Genomic DNA, 21,934 nt, shown 5'->3' on the forward strand with positions numbered 1-21,934 from the left:
TTTTTCTTTGTGCATTACTTTCAAATAAAAGCGTAATGCTCCGTTTATTTCATCACTGCGCACAAATGAAGACAGAAACCAAACAAGAAATAATTTCCTCTCCTTTGTCACAAAACAATATTAGCTTTGATTTGGACACTTTAGAACAACTTTAGATACTCAAGCAGAACACTGTAAAATACTCAAAGCAATGCTTCTTTAAGAAATGAAAGCCTCAGAACTTAAGCACTAACTCATTTATTCCTGTAACCATGAACAGAAAACAAGCCTCGGTCCAGCTCATCAAACACCTCAACACTGAAACCAAAACCGATGATGATGATGACGTCGTGCAGTTTGGGGTTGGCGACTCTACATTAAAGAAGTTAGAGGACAGACAGAAGTGGGCTGATCAGAGAGAAAGCAGGCAGCAACGAGCTCACACTCACAGCTCTACTGCTTCACTCTGCAGCCCATGCTGTCCATGGACTGTCGGTGTGCAGGTGGGTGTGTGGACTGATGCTGTGACAGACAGGCCAGTCTTAGTATCCACATCAGTTCTGATGGATGAAAATGCTCTGGACTTGGCTCCTTTCGTGGATCTCGTTGAGGCTCCAGAAGGCGACGCCCTCTCCTCAGGCTTTGATCTCAGGGGTGGAGGTGTACAGCTGCTCAGGGTTCTCACTCCCCAGGTCCTCTGAGAAGTGTAATATCATCATATATATATATAATCATGAAATCATACTATGTTCTGTAAATATACACACACAAACATCTTACATGCTGCCACAGTTTAAACTCGAGTATTTTTCACGTGGTCATGACATGGTTTGAAAAAAGTGCTATGCTGTGGTATAACATCATATGGATAGTTCACAGAGCTCTGAGGTCAGAACAGATGACTGGTCAGCAGCAGCAGCACCGCCTCACAACCTTTGTCTCTTGTGCATATACAGTGCACAACACCACACAACTGAAACACAGTGTTGTCAAAGACTGCTTTCTATTGCTCTAATCTTTATAAAAACCTTTTTCATTCATTCGTTCAGCATGACTGTCATTACAGTAACAGTGCTATGTAACTGAATCCAGATGAAAGCATGAACACGTGTCATCAGTTCAGAGTTCAGACTTACCAGGAAGGACACACTTCCACAGGCCGTAGGTTTTTCCCACCGCTGTCTGCCACAGTCGGAGCGTGCCGTCCTCCGAGCCACTCGCATACAGCTCCCCGTCAGGACTGAAGCGAACACAGTGCACCGGACCAAAGTGCCCCTTGTAGGATTCTGCAGACACATGAGCAGCACCACCATTAGTCTCCGTTTGGTCAGTTACTCCTTTATGTTTTCATGGATCAAAGAATCAGGGTTTAAACTTTTTTTCTTTTTACACATTTACAGATAAGTAAGTAGATCCTGTCATGAACTGAGCTGAGATGGTCAAACAGCGAGTTAAAAAAAAACAAACAAACAAAAAAAACCCCCACAACAACCCCCCCCCCCCCAGTGACATCATACTTAAGCAGAACAGAAACGTTGGGATATGTGAAACCGAAATGAAAACAGAACCTCGTAAACCCAGATGTTTTTAATTAGTCTCCTGCACTAGCACGCTGGCAACACATGTTTTTCATTACGCTCATTTTGAATTTGATGGCAGCAACACTTTGAAGCAAAGTTGGCAGCAAAAGACTGGAAAAAAAAGAAAAAGAAGAAAGAATCAGCTCGTGGAATGTTCTGGTCAGGAACATGAGTGGGAATGAAAAGATGTTAGAGAGCCAGAGGATCACATTCAGTAAAAACTGCATCATGTACAGACTAAGACAATCTGGTGACGTCTCTGTGTGCAAGGGACAAGGCCAGACATAAGTATTGGATAGCTGTGATGTTCAGGGCTCAGCGGAAAAGTGAGAAAAGTCAGCAGCTGCTCCCCTCAGCAGTTAAAAGAAGCCAGGATGGTGCACAGGGGGAAACACAGCCCTGTCCTCTCTTCCACAGTTGTGTGGCTGCCATCAAATTCAAAATGAACGGTTTGCTCAGTGCGATTATTCAATATGCTTCCTAGGTTCTGCTGTGAATAAAATATGAGCTTATGACTTGCATTTATTCTGTATTGACAGGTTCTGTTTCTAATTTCATTAAAGGAGTCAGACTGCTCCTCTTCACGACACAATGGAGCACTCTGCTGCTCACCCAGCTCTTCCTTAGTGCTGTAGTCAAACTTGTAGAGCTTGAAGTCGTCACCACCGGCAACAAAGAAGTCCTTCTCTGGATGCAGGGAGGCTGAGTTGATAGGAGCTGGGGCCTCCACAGTCTTGATCAATTCCAAGCTTGAGAATATTAATAAAAATAGAAACAAATTTAAATTATAAATGATGAATGCTTACTCAATAACAAAGTCAGTAATAAATCAGCATTAACAGAGGTGGAGGATGCCCTCTGTTTTATACACGTCACTCATTGACAATGAACGGGTGTGGCTGCAGGCTGACCTCAGAGCGTTGTAGAAAGCTATGGTCTTTCCATACGTGATCACAAGAATCTGTCCATCAGCTACGTACTCCATGCTGCTCACGGACGTGTCAAAGGTCAGTGTTTTCACCTCCTCCATGGAGCTCCTGTCCCACAGCCTACACACATGAACAGAGTGGTTGCTATGTCTACTGTCAGAAGTGAGAGGTAAGACAGGTGAGGGCGTGTGTCACAGTGCACTGACCGGATGGTTTTGTCGTCAGCAGCAGAGAGGATCTGCTGGTCATTGTTGCACCACAGCGCCTTTTTTATGGCCGATGTGTGGCCTGAAATCTCCTGTGGAGCTGACGGGGACACAGAAGCAACAGCCAGACACATTATACCACACCCAGAATCACTTCCTCCTGATTTAGTGCCTCAGCAAACATATCACATTGCAGGCTACCTCTACACCTGCCCTGGCTCAACCTTTGACCTTCAGGGCATAAAGTTTCATAACTGCATTTGCTTCTTTGGGGCATATTTAGGTTTTGACGTGTCCAGGATCTTTCTGTGAGGTCACAGTGAGCTGTGAACTGCTCCAAGCTGTGCTGACAGTAACCATCTGCTCACTGTAAACAAGTGATCGATAAAGGCAACTTCCTCCACCAGCACAGACGGCACCTTCTCCATGAGTTACCATAGTAACACCTGCTGCTGTGGAAGTTTTCACAATAAACTGTTACATTGTATATAATTATTTACACTTGATGAATTTGTCAGCTTCATCTCAAAAGAGTGATCATGCAGATCATTTTGTGATTTTACCAAGTCTTACTATGTGTTCCAGCACAAACCGATGCTGCCGGCTGCTGTATAACCACCCACACCCACAGAGCTCTGCAGTACATGCAGCAAGTGGCTAGTAATGGTCTAGCGACAGTACATATGGATATGTGGGAGCATGTACTGGTCATATGGTCCCACATACATGTGTGTGCATGAGCATGTCCACTTACCTGCTTCAGGGCTGCTCAGGTCATAGATACGCAGCAGTTTGTCATTACCTCCAGTTAGCAGGCAGTTGCTGTCCTGTCAAAAAGAGGCACGTATTCATGGGAGGCTCTTCACTCCCACCCAACAAGCACAGAGAGTAAAGCTGGATTTATAATCCTGCACATGTGTCAATTTGCACACAGTTTTCAGTTGTAAGAGGAGTGAGGGCGTGGGGGCTTGTCACCCATGTGAGACATCAACCAATCAACATTCGGTAGCATAAGTGAGCCGGAATAGAGCAGGAAGCTATAGCAGAGTTCACTGAGGACGAGGCAAAATGCGAAAAAACAAGCTCAAAAAACAAAGCATGAAAAGCACAGACAGTGACACGTTTCATCGTTTCACTGGAGGTACAGGCAGGCAAGCTGCCCAAAAATGAATTCCTGACATTTTTGAGTGACTGACATGGAAGAGGATATCGGAGTCTGCAAAGCTTTACGTTTTCATGTTGTCTTCGAACAGTCTGAATGAGATTTGGATGGTTTGTTGTAAAGTGTGAGGAATGTGTGAGTGTCTTTCCAGGACTCTGTGAGGAGTCTGAGAGTCCACAGTGAGTCCACTCAGACACAGGAGCTTGCCTCTTCATGTGCCCTCCATTTCTCCCACTTTGTCAACCAGTATCCAATCTTCATCATTGAATCCCTCTCATTTTCTCTGTGTGTGTGTATTTGTATTTATTTATTTTTTCACTTTGAAAGTGAAGTTTTTGTGGGTAAACACTTGCTAGTTCTTTAAGTGTGGTGCTTTATTCAAAATTCATGGTGCCCCAAATGTGTCCATCTGCGTACACTATTCCAGAGTTCACCAGGAGCAGGAGAACTTCTAAGTGATTCTTAAGGTGTTTTCACACCTGTGCGCTTAGTTCATTTAAATCAACGTGATTCAACCCCGATCAGAACCAACTACCCAAACCTGTACATTACAAGTTTGAGCTAAAAAAAAAATGTTGTGTAGCCATCTCCTGATGCATGCTCAATCATCCAGGTAAGAAAATCCCACAAAAGTTTTCAGTGGGAGAAACGTTTTTTCAGACTGATGAACAGAATGCTTTGTATTCTGGGATGCAACAAGGTACTACAGATGTGCAAAGGTCTGTACAGGCTAGAAGCTACCTGTGAAATGAATGTAAATTCTCCAAGTTTTCCAATAATCCAAAACACAGCATTTTCTTCCATCCCAGGCATATATAGCCAATAAGCAGACTGAACATTTTCATGCGGTTTGTAGTGCTGCATTTTGGCTCGCTTGGAGTTCACTTTTTCACTTGTTGTGAAAATAATTAAAAATCATGCTGTGGCTTTTCATGGCGAAAAGCTACAAGTTTGCAAACTCATCAAACAATTCAGACCAGAGGAAAACAACTATAGGTGAGAAAACACCTCATGGTCATCCAGCTAATCCGTTTGCTTTTGAACGCAACACTGTAACATGTATCCAGTGAATCTTTGCAAACAGCATATTTAACTAATATTTATTACAAGGCACTGCATGCATGACATTGTAACTGGAGCTGAGCACTGCTAAAGCTTTGGCCCTAGAATCACTACGGACATGCAGGCTCAAATGTTTACATCTGATCACTTAAATCTTTTACTAAATGGTGATTTGAACTTGAGCAGGCCAGGGCCTGTTAACTTCTGGTTAGTGATCAACACTGACAAAGAACTTGTTTCACAGCACTGACTGGACTAAAATTTTACCTTACCAACTATATTCTGTTCTTGGTGAAAGGTGTGCATCAATTTAAACCCACAAGGAGCGCATGATGAAGTGCACTGACCTGAGTAAAGCTGACAGTTTTCACAATGTGTTTGTGTGCCAGAGACAGGACCTCATCTCCACTCACTGCATCCCACACCTTTCTGCAAAAGTCCACAAGGGAGCTGTTAACAGTGACCTCACACTGTGTGAGTGTGTGTGTGTCAGTGTAATATGTGTGAATGCAGAGGCTGCTTTATATAAGAGACAAAGTCAGAAGACACATATGCAGAAAACTCATTCAAAGCTCAGTGTGCAAAACTGTTTACTCTGTAACATACATGTGATAGAACAAGTCAGAGCCTTGTCTTAGAAATCAGTGAGAATGACGGGTACATCAATATATTGGCCAATAACAGACTCTTGGAAAATAAGACAACATTTAGCAGGACTAAAGATTTAGCTGTTGTGTCACTGAATGTTGGCACTAGCTAAAAGTCTTAATGTTGAATAGCAGAATTGTCCTTGCTTTGCTGGAACAAAGGGATAAATAACAATGAAATAATAGGAGCAGCAGGATATTCTATTGGCCACAGAGTTCAGCTCATGATTACACTAATAAAAATGGCTTTACTTTATTCAGTATAAAGCTTTTTCTTAGAAGGATGCTGGGAAAGCAAGGGTCACCATGGTGACCATGTCTATCATAAAGGCATGTGGGCTACGTCACTGCTATAGCCAAGCTAGAAAGGTCCCTGAAGCCTGTACTAACGCTCACATCTAAGTGATCGATTATCAATACCATAGCATGAAGCAAAACAGCCGTTTAAGGTTATCTTGAAATGAAATGAGACCAGATCACACATGAACTGAGGTTTCAGAGTACATACAACAATACAACACTGCCAATGGATGCATGACAGATGATCCACAGAGAGGAGCACTGAGGATCACTGCTTCTTTCAGGCTAGTTTAGTCTGAGTGTGTGAACTCACGCTGTGAAGTCGGCAGCAGCAGTCGCTGCTTTGGTGGCGTCTGTGTTTAGAGTGGCTCCCCAGACAGCGCCCTTGTGACCCAGAAACGTTCCTATCCAGTCCCCTGTGTCTCCCTGGCGCAACATGGGCTTGCCATCTGATGGAGAGAAGCAGAGGGGATGTGAGCATCACAGTGTAACAGCAGGCGACAGTAAGGATAATCCACAGGTGTCTGCTAGGTCCTGCTGACTGTGTGACAAGCAGGGGTCACTGACTTCTAGGGTGACATTTGATTGTTGCTAGGTAAAATTGGTTGTAAAGAGTTGGTACTGCATTGAAAACCTCCTTGCGGTTGCTTTTTTTGCTAGCAGACTGCCACGTCAGTTTGTATGGAACATGCAGACTTGTCTGCAAGCACTTGCCAATTAGTTGCTAAGTGGTAGTGAAAGTTAAGAGTGCAGTGCAAACAAAAAGCAAAAGCTGCATCTTTTGCAATGTGTTGGTTTAACCCTGAAACAGTAAGGCACAACCTTGACACCTTCACTGTTCAGAAAATGTTTGCCTTCAGTTGTAACAGCTTCACTACTGCTCACTTCAATACTGATTAGTTGGTGAGTCAGCATCCTCCATGCAAGCTATTAATAAATGACTCTTTCTAAAAAAAAAAAAAAAGAAAAAAAAGAAAAAAAGAACTTAACCTAGGAAATCTAGGAATAGGAACACTGTTTGCTTTCAAAAGCCATCTTTCTCAGGGCAGTTTAGTTGCAGATCTGTAGCAACTCAGTAACAGGAATACCATCTGACAGCCCAGAGACGATCATTATCTGATCACGGACTTTAGGACATGATCAGATAATGATAGGCAGGATGTAATCTTTTCTATGCTTTTAAAACAAAGTTATACAATTCGAGATCAAACTTTAGGAGGAAGGTAAACCATCAGTAGTTAAGCTATCCGCATGTTCCTCTCTCTCTCTCTCAGGCTCACACACATATGCGCCCCCGCGCGCACACAGACGCACTTAATGACACCAGAAAACAATACAAAGACACAAAGTCAATCAATGGAGGAATATCATGTTTTATAAAGGGCTCATTTTAAAGCCCAACCCGCAACAGACCACGTCCAGGAGTAACACCAGATTGTCACAGGCTACTTTATATTCATAGTCCTGCCAACACCTCTCACCCTTGCAGGCGCTGATGAGGAAGTATCCATAAGGAGTAATTCCACTGAAGGCCAGGTCCACCACAGGTCGGGTGTGACCGGAGCAGGTGAGGGGAGTCTGTCTCATCGCCATGGTCCTCCGGCCGGCCGGGAGACGGTTGGATGCTAGCGGCTAGCTAGCAAGCTAGGAAAACTAGCGGAGCAGAAGGAAAACAAGATAACAAGCTAGCTTTGTAGGATATGTTCCGTTGGACAGCAGTTAGCTGCTGCTGCTCACACTGTGAATCAGAAAGAATAAACTGTAGATCTGTCGTACAGCTCTACCTTCCAGCGAAGGAACGGCTACCGTGCTAATAGCTACAACATTGCAACTAACTAGCAACGTGCGACACGGCCAAACAACCATAGAGACGTTGATGTTGCCGGTGTGTTACGCCAGTTCCGCTAATCACGAGGATAACACTTCCGATGCCTTTCATAGTAAAAGTGTCATCGCTTCTAACGGACATTGATACTTTTTAAATTTTGAATGAACAAATATTGAATAAAGGCTTCTTCAGCAGTGCTGAGAGAAATGTTGATATCGATCCGTTATCAAGTAAAAACGGACAGTAATGTCCATACCAATACCAATACCTTTCACCCTATAAAGGAGGCTTATGTGGGAGAGAGCAATATGTCATTATTTATTAGATGTATAATTATTAAATGGCGCTTCTATAGTTTAAATGTTCTATAAATATCTATCGTTATTATCAATACCTGGGTTGATCTACCCACCACTATTCTTCATGAGCTACCGGTCAGCTCGTTTTCGTTTTCAAACTTTAACTCAGACTTTTCATCGTGTAAAAGACACAGTTAAACGTTGTGACATGGAAGGCATCAAAGCTACTTTGTAAACAGGACATATACTAACATTTCAAACAGAGATTGACTGTTTATTTGTATTACTTATTTATGTAATATTATCACAGCACATACTGTCAGTGTTACTTGGATGAGCGCACTTCAAGAGCCCGTGAAGGCTCTAAGGCTGTAAAAGACGTGCAGCTGTATGCGAATGCTTTCTAGTTTTTAGTGTTGAGGTACCGGCAGATCTCACACCAGGAATGAAACTATTACAACTCTTTGTTTCGTTCGCCTCCATAAAACAGAAAGAATGTATTTATACTCTTACCTTCAGAGGGCGCTGCGTGCATGGGATGTATTACTGTAAACGCTCAGTGTGCAGCAGGATGACAGGGAGAGAGGAAGGTGCCTTGCTTCACGGCTGCGGGCAGAGATGGCGTCCTGCTGCCGGTGAATAAGCAGAAAACCGAATCAGAGGGAGGAGAGAGAGGACGCATCTTTCCGAGCATCGCATGGCAGAGGATACTCCCGCTGCGATGGCAGCAGCGCTGTGAAAGCCGTGGATGCTCGCTGGTGCTGTTTGAGTTGCAGGACGTTGGGACTCCCCCAGGGGAGGCGGTGGGGCTTGTTTTCTCCCTCTGGCAGGGCTCTCTGTTCGTCCGCCGCAGGGAAGAGAGGGCAGAGGGAGGGACAGAGGAACGATGGCTGCCGGAGGAGCAGGATGCGGGGATACGGTAGAGGAATATCGGGCCGAGGTGGAGCGCCTGACCCGGGAGCTGGCGGAGGCCAACCGCGAGAAGATACGGGCGGCGGAGTGCGGACTGGCGGTTCTGGAGGAGAACCAGAGCCTGAAGCAGCAGTACGCCGACCTGGAGGCCGAGCAGGAGGCGCTAAGGGTGGAGCTGGAGCAGCTGCAGGAGGTGGGGTCAGCAGGGGTATGACTCCTTACTCGAAATTCATGCACTGGTCTGATTAGCGTGAGGCGTTTCTGACAGCACCTTCTCACCTGCACCCGCTGGAGGATGTTATGAGCTCACAGGGTGGTTCATTAAAAAGCCTGTCTGTGCACACTTCACCTGTAGTCACACCTGCTGGACATGCCAGCTCTTTAGCCAATATGGCTTCAGTTAGCTTGTCAAAGATTAAAGACGGTACTGTAATACAGGCTAGTTGCTTTATGCTCTTTATTTAATCTGTTTTTAAATCAAGTCATTATATTTCACACACTACAAGCTTTCTGAGCAAAATACTAAATTCCCCTCATACACCCACCATTTCTTTATATCATGCTTCCAAAGAGTCTGGTTTTCTTGTCATTTTTAACTGGTTTCAAGAGTTCTTAGCTTTCTCATGGGCTTTTTTGGACAATGGCAGCTTTTTCCACTCATCTTCAGTCCAGTCCTTGTAACTGACGATTTTCAGAGGAATGTTTTTTGTTTTTAAATCCATTTAACACTGACCTATGAATCATTCGAACATGAAAAGGCACCCTATGACTTCACATAACAGGCAAATTTTCAAAGAACCAGTTTAAATTTTATCTTTAGGAACTTGTGTTGCAGGCTGCTGGAAACAAAACACATTATTATTACATGGGCTGGTACTTTTATGGTGCTGTTGTTGAGCACTCACAGGACTTCCTGCTGCAAGTCTCATTTACTCAATCTCATACATACGCATTCAGTGCTTTAATCTATGCCCAAGCATTTTTTAACATTCACTCACACTCAAATTCCAATAGATGCATCAGGAGCAGCTCAGGGTTCAGTACATTGCCCAAGGCTACTTGTGGGCACAAGTAGGACTGGAGGAGTCAGCACTGACCTGTTCCACCACCTGAGCCACACCTGCCCATTTCTTTATTTGCATCTATGGAAAATGTCTTTAAGAAATAGGAAAAAATCCATCAAAACCAATAATTTTTCAGTATCGCAACGATCCCAAATGCACTGCCACTGCACTAAAAGTATACATGGATAGAAAAGCGCACAGTAGAATACAATCAGTCATGGACAGGCCACCCCAGAACCCGGACATCAACATTACCAAAAATCTTTTGCATAACTGAGGGCAGCACAGAAAGCCGCTAAATACAATACAACAACGCTGGCACCTCATAAACCTGTTTGCGTTTGTGTCCACGTAATGAACGTGAGATTAGTATTCGCTCTCCTTCAATCTCAGGGTAAATCAGAGAGGTCTACATATTAAAGTGTCCTTGGGCAGGATACCAAATCCCCAAATTTCCAGTCCGTCACTGTCTGAGTGGCAAAGCTGAAGCATTTATGGCAAAGAATAAAGGGCTATATGAATGTGTGAATGTGGCTTTTTGTAGAAAAGCACTTGGAGTGGTCAGTAAGACTAGAAGAGCTTTATATAAATCTCAGTCCACGTACCAGATATAGTAGCAGTGTCCGGGCCGGGCGAAGTTTCTTCATTTAGAGTTAAATAACGGTGCAGGCTACACTTCTGGTTGTCCCCTTCTTTTTAAGTTTCAGCTTTGCAACCATACTCCCCACGGACTTTGGTTTCCTTCATGCTAGTTGGCAGGTGGTGCAGTGGTTAGCACTGTTGCCTCCTGGCAAGAACAACCCCAATTTGACTTCACCATCTTTGCGGAGTGTGGTGTGGTGGAATTTCCATGTGTTTGTCCAAAGACACGTAATTAATGGGGTTAGGTTAACTGGTGATTAGGTGTTCACTCCTTATCGACTGGTTTCTGTCTCTCTGTGCTAACCCTGCATCAAGCTGGTGGCCTGTCCAGGTTGTACACCGCCTCTTGTGTTATGGTAGCTGGGATAGGCTGCAGCCCCCCGTGACCCTGATAAGGATAAGCAGAAGAGAATGGATGGGCACTGGCCATTTATCGACATGAGACAGCACATTCTGCAAGCCTCAGCTAGGTCATACCATAGAAATGTTGGTAGAGTTTTAAAGAACCATTGGGGCATTTCACCACGTGTAGTTTGTTTGTCTTTCAAGACTTTTAAGTTCTCAGCTTTACTACTCAATATATTTTATAGAATTGTGTAATTCTGCATGGGGTTTTTATCCACACTGGAGCTTAATGGTGATAATGATTCACCTCCAGTGAGTCTCATAGTCAGTCTCAGAAATAATTTTGGGATCTTGTAATTTTTCTGACTTACATTTATTGGAGAGCTACTGTATGCTAACACTAATCCACCAGTTTGAATGTGTAAATGTGTCCATGTGACTCCATTAATTTAGAGAATATTTAGTTTTCTGTATGGAATTTCTTAAATTATAGGGGCCAGGCTACATCTCTACTGCCTCTGTTTCTCTTCTGTCTTCTTTTTAAAAATACATTCAGGACAGAGATGACCTACAGGAGCAGGACTGAATCCATGATTCATTTTTGTGTTTTTTTACAGTTTGTCTTGATTCATGCTCAGTCATCTAGTATGCATCAAGAAATTTTAACCAACTTTGGCAAGGACTGCCTAACTGTGTACGTCAGTATGAGCAAACAGCATGTAAGATGGTGATTACAGGAACCACATGAGATTCAGCCTCAGATGCAGACAGAACAGAATCAACTTTTTGGAATATTGTACAGTTGTTTTCATTGCTATGAACAGCAACAACTAAGACTAAGTTAGCATGTACTAATAGCAGCACAAGTTACCATTTTGTTTGTTGTCTTTAGGCTGCAAAAAATAATTCTCATGTAATTTTAACTTTTTGGTGCTAATTTTGTTTCCTATGACTATGATTGAATGAATCCACTCCTAAGTGTTAATTCAGTCAATCCCTCACACATTTTAAAGTTTGTGTTAAGTGGCCCAAGAACACAGGAAACCATCCTGGACCAGGGCATCACTGAGCTTCTGGACAGTCTTGAGGTGCAACCTGGCAGTGTCAGATGCAGAGAAATATGACGTCCCTTAGGTGTTCTAGCAGATGTGGGTCAGGCAAGCATGGGGGCCAGTCATTGTCACAAATTCATTCATCCTCCAGGACTGCCTGCATGCTCTCATCCAGGGCTGCAATGATTCATTGAGTAAATAGTATATTTATAAATATAAAATTTTGCATTTAAGTTTTTTTTTTATTGTTTTTTTTTTCTTAACAGATGTTGTATGCTGGTAAACTTTAAAACATTGCAACTTCTAAAATGGAACCCAATTAGCAGTTCATTCTGAAGTTTTTTCCCTTCTGAATATTTGTTATTACTCATCAAAAGTTGATTCTGTTCCTCTGGACGTAGCGTTTTCAGTGGGAGAAATGTTTCGTCACTCATCCAAGTGACTTCTTCAGGAGACTTCTGGAGACCGAAGAAGTCACCTGGATGAGTGACGAAATATTTCTCCCACTGAAAACGCTACGTCCAGAGGAACAGAATCAACTTTTGGAGATTTACTTACCTGGATGATTGCGCATGCATCAAGACATTTGTTATTGCTCATCAATAAGACAAAAGTATTTCTTATCTGATTATTCGATTCATTGATGGAATAATTGATAGATTACTACAATAATTGATAGCTGCAGCCCTTGTCTCGTCACATGAGGGTATGCATTGTCATGTCCCTGGAGGAACCCAGGATCCACGTCACCAGCAGAGTCTGACAGTTAGACCTAATAAGATGACCTAAACCAGCTTATTTTAGTGTAACTAAGGGATGAGTCAGGGTCACTAACTATATGATTTATCAAAAAGGAACGTTTTAGGTCTAATCTTAAAAGCAGAGAAGGGTGTTTGTCTCCCAAATCCAAACTGGGAGCTGGTTCCACAGAAGAGGGGCCAGAAAGCTGAAGGCTCTGCCTCCCATTTCACTGTTAAATGTTCAAGGAACCACAAGTCAGCCAGCAGTCTTAGACCAGGGTAATATGGTACTATGAGATTTGTGAGGAGATTTAACAGGGAGTCAATGAAAAAAAGCCAATTTGGGGGAAATATGCTCTCTCTTTCTAGTCTATATCAGTATTTTGGATCAACTGAAGGTTTTTCAACGAGTTTTAGGGCAGCCCATTAATAATGAATTACAGTTGTCCAGCCTAGAAGTAATAAATGCATGAACCAGTTTTCAACATAAGTATGAAAGCGGATATTTCTAATTTTAGAGATATTGCACAAATGCAAGAAAGCAGTCCGACATATCTGCTTAATATACACATTGAAAGACCTTTTTATTATATTTAGGGCCGAGTACAAAAACCTCAGTTTTATCTAAACTTGGGAGCAGGAAATTAGAGGTCATCCAGGTATTTATGTCTTTAAGACATTCCTGCAGTTTAACTAATTGGTGTGTGTTATCTGGCTTCATTGATAAATAGATTGTGTGTCATCTGCATGGCAGTGAAAATGTATGCTATGCCTAAGGCATATAAACTGGTCCTAGCACTGAACCCTGTGGAACTCCATAATTAACCTTAGTGTGTGAAGAGGACTCTTCATTTACATGAACAAATTGGAGTCTATTAGATAGATATGATACAAACCACTGCATTGCAGTACCTGTAATACCTACAGTGTGCTCTAATTGTTCTAATAGGATATTATGGTCGACGGTATCAAACGCTGCACTGAGGTCTAGCAGGACAAGCACAGAGATGAGTCCACTGTCAGAGGCCATAAGAAGATCATTTGTAACCTTCACTAACACTGTTTCTGTGCTGTGATGGGCTCTGAATACTTTTCACATAAATAATTTAAACCACAAACCATTACTTTGTAGATTATCAGTTATCTGTTTTACAACTTTAAAGAATTTTAGCTGGGTAAAATAAAAGACACCCATATGCTCAAAGACACACCATGCTGCTTGTTAATGGTGTTTTAGCTGCTTTGGTCTGTGATCTGTTAACACTTCAGTCAGAGATGTGAGGACTGCTTATTTTTCACACAGGGTTTCAGAGAGCAGAGGTTACCCTCAGGTTTTATTCATCACTATTAGTCATATTTCTGCTCCTGTGAAAATTTTCTTTCCTTGTAGAAGATCTCAGTAATGTGATAAATACGATTTTTCCTTGGTCAGCCGTGCTCTCTATACCTGCTCCACCTCAGCTAGCTATTTTAGAAAGATCTTGACCTGTTCCTTTACCCGAGCTGGTCAAACTAGTTGACTCAATGAAAGCATTTTCCTTCTTGCAACATTTTAAGTGCAGCTTTGTTCAAGAGTGTCTTTCAGTCTATTAGTCACTTTTTCCTTACTATATTCAGCACTTAACTAGTTCCTGATAAATTCCCTGCTCGTTTCAAGATTGTGGTCACCCCAAACCCTTAACCCTTCTCTCTTTATACCAGTTACAGACCAATCTCAAAATTACTGTTTATTACTAAGATGTTAGAAAAGGCTGTTGCTAAGCAGCTCACAGCTCTCTTGGACAAATACAGTATTCTGGATCATTTTACTGAAACAGCTCTTGTTATGATGCGGTGATGCAGGAGAACTGATGCCGGTTCTGGTCGTATTTGTCTGAACTATCCTTTCTAAGTTCAGGTCCTCTGCTGTGGAATGATGTTTCTGTCAAAAGTTGTGCACGAGAAAAAAAACATGATCCCAGCAAATAAATTCATTACACGGTCACAGGTATTCGTTGCGATTCTGCTTATTGGTTCCACTTGCACTTGTGCTACAGTCAGCTGACTTCAGTTTGTGTGTCAGAGAATGAAAATAGTGGTGCAGTCTACAGCGTAGTTATGGACATTACCTTTATTTTTATTGCACAAAGGGATGCAAGTGCAATTGTAGAGTGCAACAACTATGTTATGCTACGAACACAACTTTGGTTCGTTGCAAGCATCTGCACAGACAGCATGCTAAGAAAAAAAGAGAGAGAAGAAAAAAAGGATTATAAAAAGTTAAATCCAAAAGCACTGCTAAAAAACGAACAGAGCAGTGTGAAGTCCCTCTTCGGCCTGAGTTTGTTGAGTCTGGTCTGTGTGAGTCCTGTAAGCTACCTTCTTGCTCTCCATCATCTGTCTGGGTTAACAGTGCTCGAAAACCTTTGAACCCATTGTATCTTGTACTCATTGTAGTCACACCTCTTCTCCCTAGACATCAAACTGTAGAACTCAGTTATTTAGGACAAAACTTTCCACCTCCTTGTAAGTAGAGCTTACAAATAGAGCTCTGCTTTTCCATGTGAATTTGAGGTTGGCAAGAGTTTGATTTCTCTGTGTTTTCATTATTGGCTGAACAGTCTACATCTGTCTCTGCATTTCTTTTTCAAGTCCTCATAGAGGGAAAGGGTACGTTCCTCCCATGACAACCCTTTCTGTTTCTTAGCGGCAGCCAAATCAAAACTCTTCCCCACTTAGCCCAAGACCACCAGACAGTATCTTCCTAACACACACATTCATATTGCGTCCTACCTCTTTGCCTATTGTTTTATCTGTTTCTATTTTCTAGGTCATCCACTCGGCTCCACAATATTTCGAGAGGCCTGGCTGACACTTTGTTTTCCCTCACTAGGCTAGCTATGCTGTCCTTCACATTAGAGATCGGACTTTCTACTTTCAAGACTCTTGTTTGAAGCGAATTCGCAGTGTTTTTGAGTTCCATGGTGTCAGATTTCGTAATGGATATGTCATTCGCCACTACATTCAGTGTGGCACCAACTTTGGTGATCTCTGCAAAGAATTAGCAGGGTTAGGTTAGTCGTTGTAATTTTCAGACAAATTTGTATGCTTTTTTTTGGTTTGACTCATATAAATGATTTCGAAGGATTCTAAGTAATTTATATTCTAATAACTTTACAACTTGGATAGCATTATCAAGTTATATTGTAAAACATTTTTGGTAAGGTTCGGAGCAACTAGACAGTTTCTAGGATTTGTTGACTTTTTGAGAGTTAAGTTTGCCAGCTGGTATTTCTACTGTGCATTAGTGCATGTATTAATTTATCACTAGCATTACTTTAATACTAAAAACTCTTGAAAGCCGTAGAATTCTAGGGCATGTTTTGAAGCACCCCAATCCAGTCTTGTTACGTGCAGTTACAGTGTTTCTTGCCGATTGAACAACGTTTTATTGGCAGGTTTAATTGCCTGTATTTTTCCCAAACTTATAATTGGGCACTGTTTTTTAATCCTAAGAGATATGTAAGATTGTACAACAGATTAATGGGACAGCAGTGCAGAGGCTCCAGAACTTGTGTCCTGAACGTGTCCCTCCATTTTAAAGATTTCTTCAGCACTAAAATGATCTAGTGACAGTTCTTAATATTTCCAATGTTACACGAAACAATAACTGTTGGAGGTTTAGGATTCAGCTGTGGGCGCAGAGAGCCTACAGCTGAGAGCACATGCAAAGCACGTGCAAAGCAAGCACGCCCATGTTGGGATGACTTCTTTTTGTGCGTGGCTGCTGAGTTCCTATTCATCTACCTGGACCCGTGAAATTAAATTAGTTGCCTGAATTGTATTTTTTGTCACACTTGACTTTTGACAGAAATGTAATTCCATACTCTTCCTATCCTTTTCATACGGTGTGCCATAAGGTTCCATTTTGGGGGTTTTACTGTTTCTGTTAAATCTGCTCCCTATGCAGGACATTTTAATCATTGGTATTTGGATGTCATCACTGTCATTTTTTTTTATACTTACATAATATAAACAGGATATCTGTAAGAATATGCACGATGTACAATACTTGCAAAAGTCTTCTTATTTATTCTTCAGCACAACCTGAACACTGTCAGGCAGCTTTCAGTGATTTCTGTAAATAACCCTTCAGGAATAGGTGTCCAGGGTTCATTCAAATCTCTTTGATGTTTCTGTCTTTTCTTTCATTCTCTGTCAAAATGATGCCACGCTGCTTTAACAATGTTGAGGTCTGGGTTCTGGGCAGGGCATTTCATGACTGATGGTGTTCTACTGTGTCCCTTTTCTTCTATGAATGTTTTCATTGCACTGGCAGTGTGTTGATAAGGTGCTGGTTAACAATTTTGCACAGTACTGTTAAGGTTTTAGGCAAAAAAGTACTCTGATGCTAAGAGGTCAGAAACAAACACCACAGGTCTTCTAATAGTCAGCCTGAGTGAATGGGATATGTGACAAGTGAAGCAGAGGGGAAAAATGCAGTGAGTCCATCAGTGTAGCTGATGAGGCTAAAAACAGAAGGGGACCGAGTGCAGTTATCCTCTGTGATGTCATGCAGCCAATGGCACCCCTCCCTTTATAGTCATCAGACACTGCCATCCTTACTCACCTAATGTTGTGGGATGGATCCTTTCCCTCTGCAGGCGCTTTGGAAGAGAAGCCTTTATGCTAGCAAAAATCAGTTAGTAGAAAGTAATTCTCAACCAGGAGGAGCTTTGCTTGAAATTTGCTGAGATATGATTCATTTCAATGATAGATTGAGACGCTGCGGTGACTTGTTTTTGGCCTCTATTTCTGATCTCTGTCAGTTGTGGAAGGGACAACCAAAACTGAGTTGCTCTTAAAAACAGCCTGGAGGTCTAAATGATGCATGCCTAGACAGGGTTTCAAAGCACATGCACAAAAATGGAGAGGATGTGATGAATTATTCATTAAGTACGGGCCTATGATGAGTCCAACCTGGTGACAGCTTACTGTAACACATAATGATGTTATCTTGTTAAGCAACCTCTAGAGGTTTGGTCACAGCAAATGCTTAAAAACGACTTATTTTTGCATTCTGAAGTCAAATTAATTATGATGGAGGCAAAGAAGGTGAGGTAGAGTCATGTGAAGAAGAAAGTAAGCCCTCGTTCACTTTAAGGTTTTATATATCAGGACTTAATAAAAAAAAATCTATCACTAAGCTCTCTATCCGGTCTTTAAGTGATGACGTGACGAATCCTGCTTCCGGGCCCAACACAGCATTCAATAAGGCTGTTGTGTTTTTAACATGTTTTAATGCTTTGTATCTTGTTCTATTTAATCTCAAAAAGCCCCTAAAAACAGTCAGTGATCATTGTCAGCCTCTCTCGGTTTTTCTTACTGCTATTCATTTTAAAGCTCATGTAACTACAGCCCAGCCCATGCATCAGTATATTAATGAATAACCTCGTATTGTGGATTGATTATCTCAGTTGTTCTCCTGACTGAAGTTTGGTCCTTTTACAGCATCCTGCCATGCGATTGCATTTGTCCCTGACCACCAAGAATCCTCACGTTAACTTTTATCAAGTGGAAAAAAGTTAGCGTTCATCCTCCAGCTTCACTGTGTTTATTATGCTAACATAGCTGTGTCGCTAGCGATCACGTAGCACATCGTTATATACCAGGTAGCCAAACTTCAGTAACCCTACAAAGGTCACTGTTGTTTAGTTTTCTGTCTTCAATTATGTCGGAAGTGATAGCCGAGCTGTACGTCTTAATTTGTTTCCGAAATCCCTCAGTCAGGACATGCTACATTGTATTTAGATAGAAGCTAGCAAACTAACTCCCTGCTAACTTCTAACTCAGTTAAATGTCATAAATTCCGTTTTCATGGATGTTAAACTTAATTGTTACACCTGGTAGAACAGCCACACTGATCATTTTATTACAGATGAAAGAATTTAGATAGTTTTTTAACTCTCAGTGATGCCACAGTGATCGCTTGACTTATGGACCTGCAGCAGAGTTTGGGCCCAGACTTAAAGACCGGATAACAGCAGAAGATTTGGCATTTTGCTCTGCTGGACCATTCAGTAGTATGTTAACACGACATCAAGGATGAAAGATTTCACATATGGATATTTAAGTGATTTAAGGTTTTCCATCACCCATCTAAATGAATTAGTATAACTTGTAGTTGAATTCTATCAATACAATTCAGCTAAGGGGACACAGTGACTTTATTGGGCTCCAGGGTACACACTGATGGTTGGAAATTCTCCTTCAGGATGTTTTAGTAGAGAGCAGAATTCAGGGTTCCATCAGTTATGCCATTCTGCCTAATGAAAATTATCTTAGCCTTCAAATATGTAGTTAATGACAGTTAATTCATGATATAATAGGGGGAGCAATTGCTTTTTCACACAGGGCCAGGCAGGTTTGTCAAAGGGGCACAGGGGCCAGTTCGACACCAAACAGACAACAGCAATCCATTTTCCAAGTTTTATTGTAAACACAAGAGAAACAAATGCAAAGCATGGGTGCGTAGGAAGGGACGTGAGCACAATTTGGAGAATGACTCATGCAAGGCACTCTAACAGATGGAGAATGGAGTTAGATTTGTGGATGATGAGTGAGAACTAGCCCAGAGGAATAGTGCACTTGTTGGCTTACTTGCAGGTGGAGGTCATAAAGCTTAGGGGGGAGGCAGCCGAGTGAGCGTCCAACAGGTGAGTCGAAAAAATGCGGTTCCAGATGATCCAGAGAAAATGGCGGACAGGGGGAGACAGGTGAAGGCGGTAAGTATTTAGATTCCAAAGGTGAGTCTGTAGAGAGGTTCGGAGAATCTTGCCAATAAGACCGGAGTTCAGGGAATTCACTGCAAGTGAGCAAAGCAATGACTAGACAAGGAAAACTGTAGACAGTACAAAGCATGAGCAGGGAACACAAGGAGCAATGAGGCATGTTACCAACACAAGGTAGCTGATGGACTGGTGAAGATGGCAGCGCAGGTCTTTAAATACAGCCTCGCTGACCACCACCAATGGATGTCAGGTAAGCAGAGACAGTGCAGGAACCGGGATTCTGCCCTGAGGACGGACCCAGGCAAACATCAGCAATCAGAGGAATAATACCAGACGCTCAATCAGATCCTAACAGGTTTATGTATTTTTTTTTTACCCCTAATAAGTGGAAACATAATTTTAAAACTGCTTTTTGTATTTACTCAGAGTATCATTGACACTATAGCTTTGAAGAGCACAGTAACCACAAAACATCTCTATAAGGAGCATGTTCAGATCTTTGACAGATAATTTCTCCAGCAGTTGACAAACTGTTCTTGCTCATTGCTTCTTCATATTGCTTTTCCAGCATGTTATCAATCCCCACTAACAGTTGCTACACCATAATTCCACTGTGACGTTCTACAGTGACAGCATTATGGGAAAATCTTCAAAGCAGCTGTATTAATATGCTGACATATCTGAAGACATGAGGGACACTCATAGAGAACTGAATTGAAATATAGGTTTTTCAGTTTCCATTTTCAGCAACTTTTCTGGGTTCAGGTCATAGGGGCAGCAGTCTGAGCAGCATCTGAAAAAAATAACACTGTACTCATAAATATATGTATGTGTGTGTGTGTGTGTGTGTGTGTGTATATATATATATATATATATATATATATATATATATATATATATATATATATATATATATATATATATATATATATATATATATATATATATATATATATACACATACATATATATATATATATATATATATTAATTATGGTGTAATTATGTCTGCCAACAAATTGAAGCATTCTCATAAACTTATAATTAATCCATTAAGAATACATAGGAATGGTCACCTGTGTATGGAAGCTGCCATGTTAGCCCACCACCCTGAATACAGAGATGAACATCGCTGTTTCACCTAATCGTGTTTTGTGTTCCCTTTTGACAACCTCCTGTAAAGCACCCTTGCCCTTGTGCCAGAAAATCATGTTTCTCTTCAGCACTGTAGCTAGGCTGACAAAAGGTCAGCTCTGTGGATCCAAGCATTCTTTTAAACTGATATAGTAATGACTGACTGACATGAACTTCTTCACAGATACATTTTTAACCATTACAAAAAAGGTACTCATAACATCATGTACAGCTACTTTCAATACCGTTCATATTTAGACTCTTTTTTTTCTCCAGTTAAACTTTCTGAGTAAATTTCAGCGATTACTTTCTTTAAGCATCATGCGTCTTTTAGACCCCATTCCCACAAGACTGCTCATCAAAGTCCTACCATTAATTAATGCTTCAATCTTAAATATCATCAATCTAGAGCTGTAGCTATCAGTTATTTTAGTAATAGAGAATTCCACTGATTAATCAAGCATTCAGATAAGAAATACGTTTGCCTTATTAATGAGTAATAATAAATATTCAAAAGAGAAAAACTCAAGTATTTCAAATTGAACTTCTCATTAGTTTCCATTTTAGAAATTGCAATGTTTTAATAATTGCTATGCATACATCTGCCAAAAGTATCTCATATAATACTTACATGCTTTTTTTAAAAGAAAACATTTTCTGAAATGCAAAAAATAAATAAATGATCAAGTACAGTTGTATCAAATAAAATAAGGTATAGTAGCTGCAACCTAAACTAACACTTTCTGACATTAATAGCAGGCAAAAGAGTTCTGACAGTGTTGTATCTGCTGAATGACATCTTGAAGGCCTGTGGTATGTAGCCACTTAACAGAGATGGATTGATCTAGGGCTGCAAAGATTTGAATAATTTTATTATAAAAAAAAAAAATCACTTTTGCAACAAATTGGAATGTGAAGAAAAGTGAACTTCATAGCTGCTCCATCCACTGCCATTTGTTTCATACAGTAAAGGTACAGAAGTATGGCTACATTAAAATATACAGAGGAACTGTTAACCTAGTCTGATACAATGTTTAAATTAGGTCACTTGCTGAAGGCTCACGGCAGTAGTTAAACCATTGCCAGACCTCAGTTCAGCGTCAGATACTGTTGACCATAATATTTTATTAACGCGATTAGAGCATGCCGTAGGTATTACAGGTGCTGCAGTGGTTTGTATCATATTGATCTTATAGACTCCAATTTGTTCATGTAAATGCAGAATCCTCTTTATACACTAAGGTTAATTATGGAGTTCCACAGGGTTCAGTGCTAGGACCAGT

General features: G+C 41.3%; 2 protein-coding genes across 7 annotated transcripts in view; one reads left to right on the forward strand and one right to left on the reverse strand.

The window, feature by feature from the left end:
• Window positions 1-20: 20 nt before the first annotated feature.
• Window positions 21-8,612, reverse strand: strap (serine/threonine kinase receptor associated protein). 2 transcript variants are annotated; one of them, XM_063496023.1, is made up of 10 exons: window positions 8,506-8,612; window positions 7,347-7,518; window positions 6,179-6,314; window positions 5,266-5,347; window positions 3,449-3,521; window positions 2,695-2,794; window positions 2,471-2,608; window positions 2,172-2,308; window positions 1,116-1,265; window positions 21-676 (listed from the first exon to the last, which is right to left on the reverse strand). In XM_063496023.1, the coding sequence occupies exons 2-10, from the start codon at window positions 7,456-7,458 to the stop codon at window positions 615-617; spliced, it is 990 nt and encodes a 329-aa protein (XP_063352093.1). In that variant the 5' UTR covers window positions 7,459-7,518; window positions 8,506-8,612; the 3' UTR covers window positions 21-614. The 2 variants fall into 2 exon arrangements, with proteins under 2 accessions (XP_063352093.1, XP_063352094.1); XM_063496024.1 differs by lacking the exon at window positions 8,506-8,612 and adding an exon at window positions 7,650-7,752.
• A 163-nt stretch (window positions 8,613-8,775) lies between these two features.
• Window positions 8,776-21,934, forward strand: part of LOC134643570 (protein bicaudal D homolog 1-like) — a 33,289-nt gene continuing 20,130 nt past the window's right edge. For 2 of the 5 annotated variants that reach the window (XM_063496005.1, XM_063496007.1), the window contains exon 1: window positions 8,776-9,112. In XM_063496005.1, coding sequence (XP_063352075.1) covers window positions 8,879-9,112 — 234 coding nt within the window. In that variant the 5' untranslated portion in view covers window positions 8,776-8,878. Of the gene's footprint in view, window positions 9,113-19,392; window positions 19,512-21,934 lie in introns of all 5 variants that reach the window. The other 3 variants (XM_063496008.1, XM_063496009.1, XM_063496010.1) reach the window with 2 other exon arrangements.

This window comes from Pelmatolapia mariae, linkage group LG15 (assembly GCF_036321145.2).
Source record: "Pelmatolapia mariae isolate MD_Pm_ZW linkage group LG15, Pm_UMD_F_2, whole genome shotgun sequence".
NCBI lineage: Eukaryota > Metazoa > Chordata > Actinopteri > Cichliformes > Cichlidae > Pelmatolapia > Pelmatolapia mariae.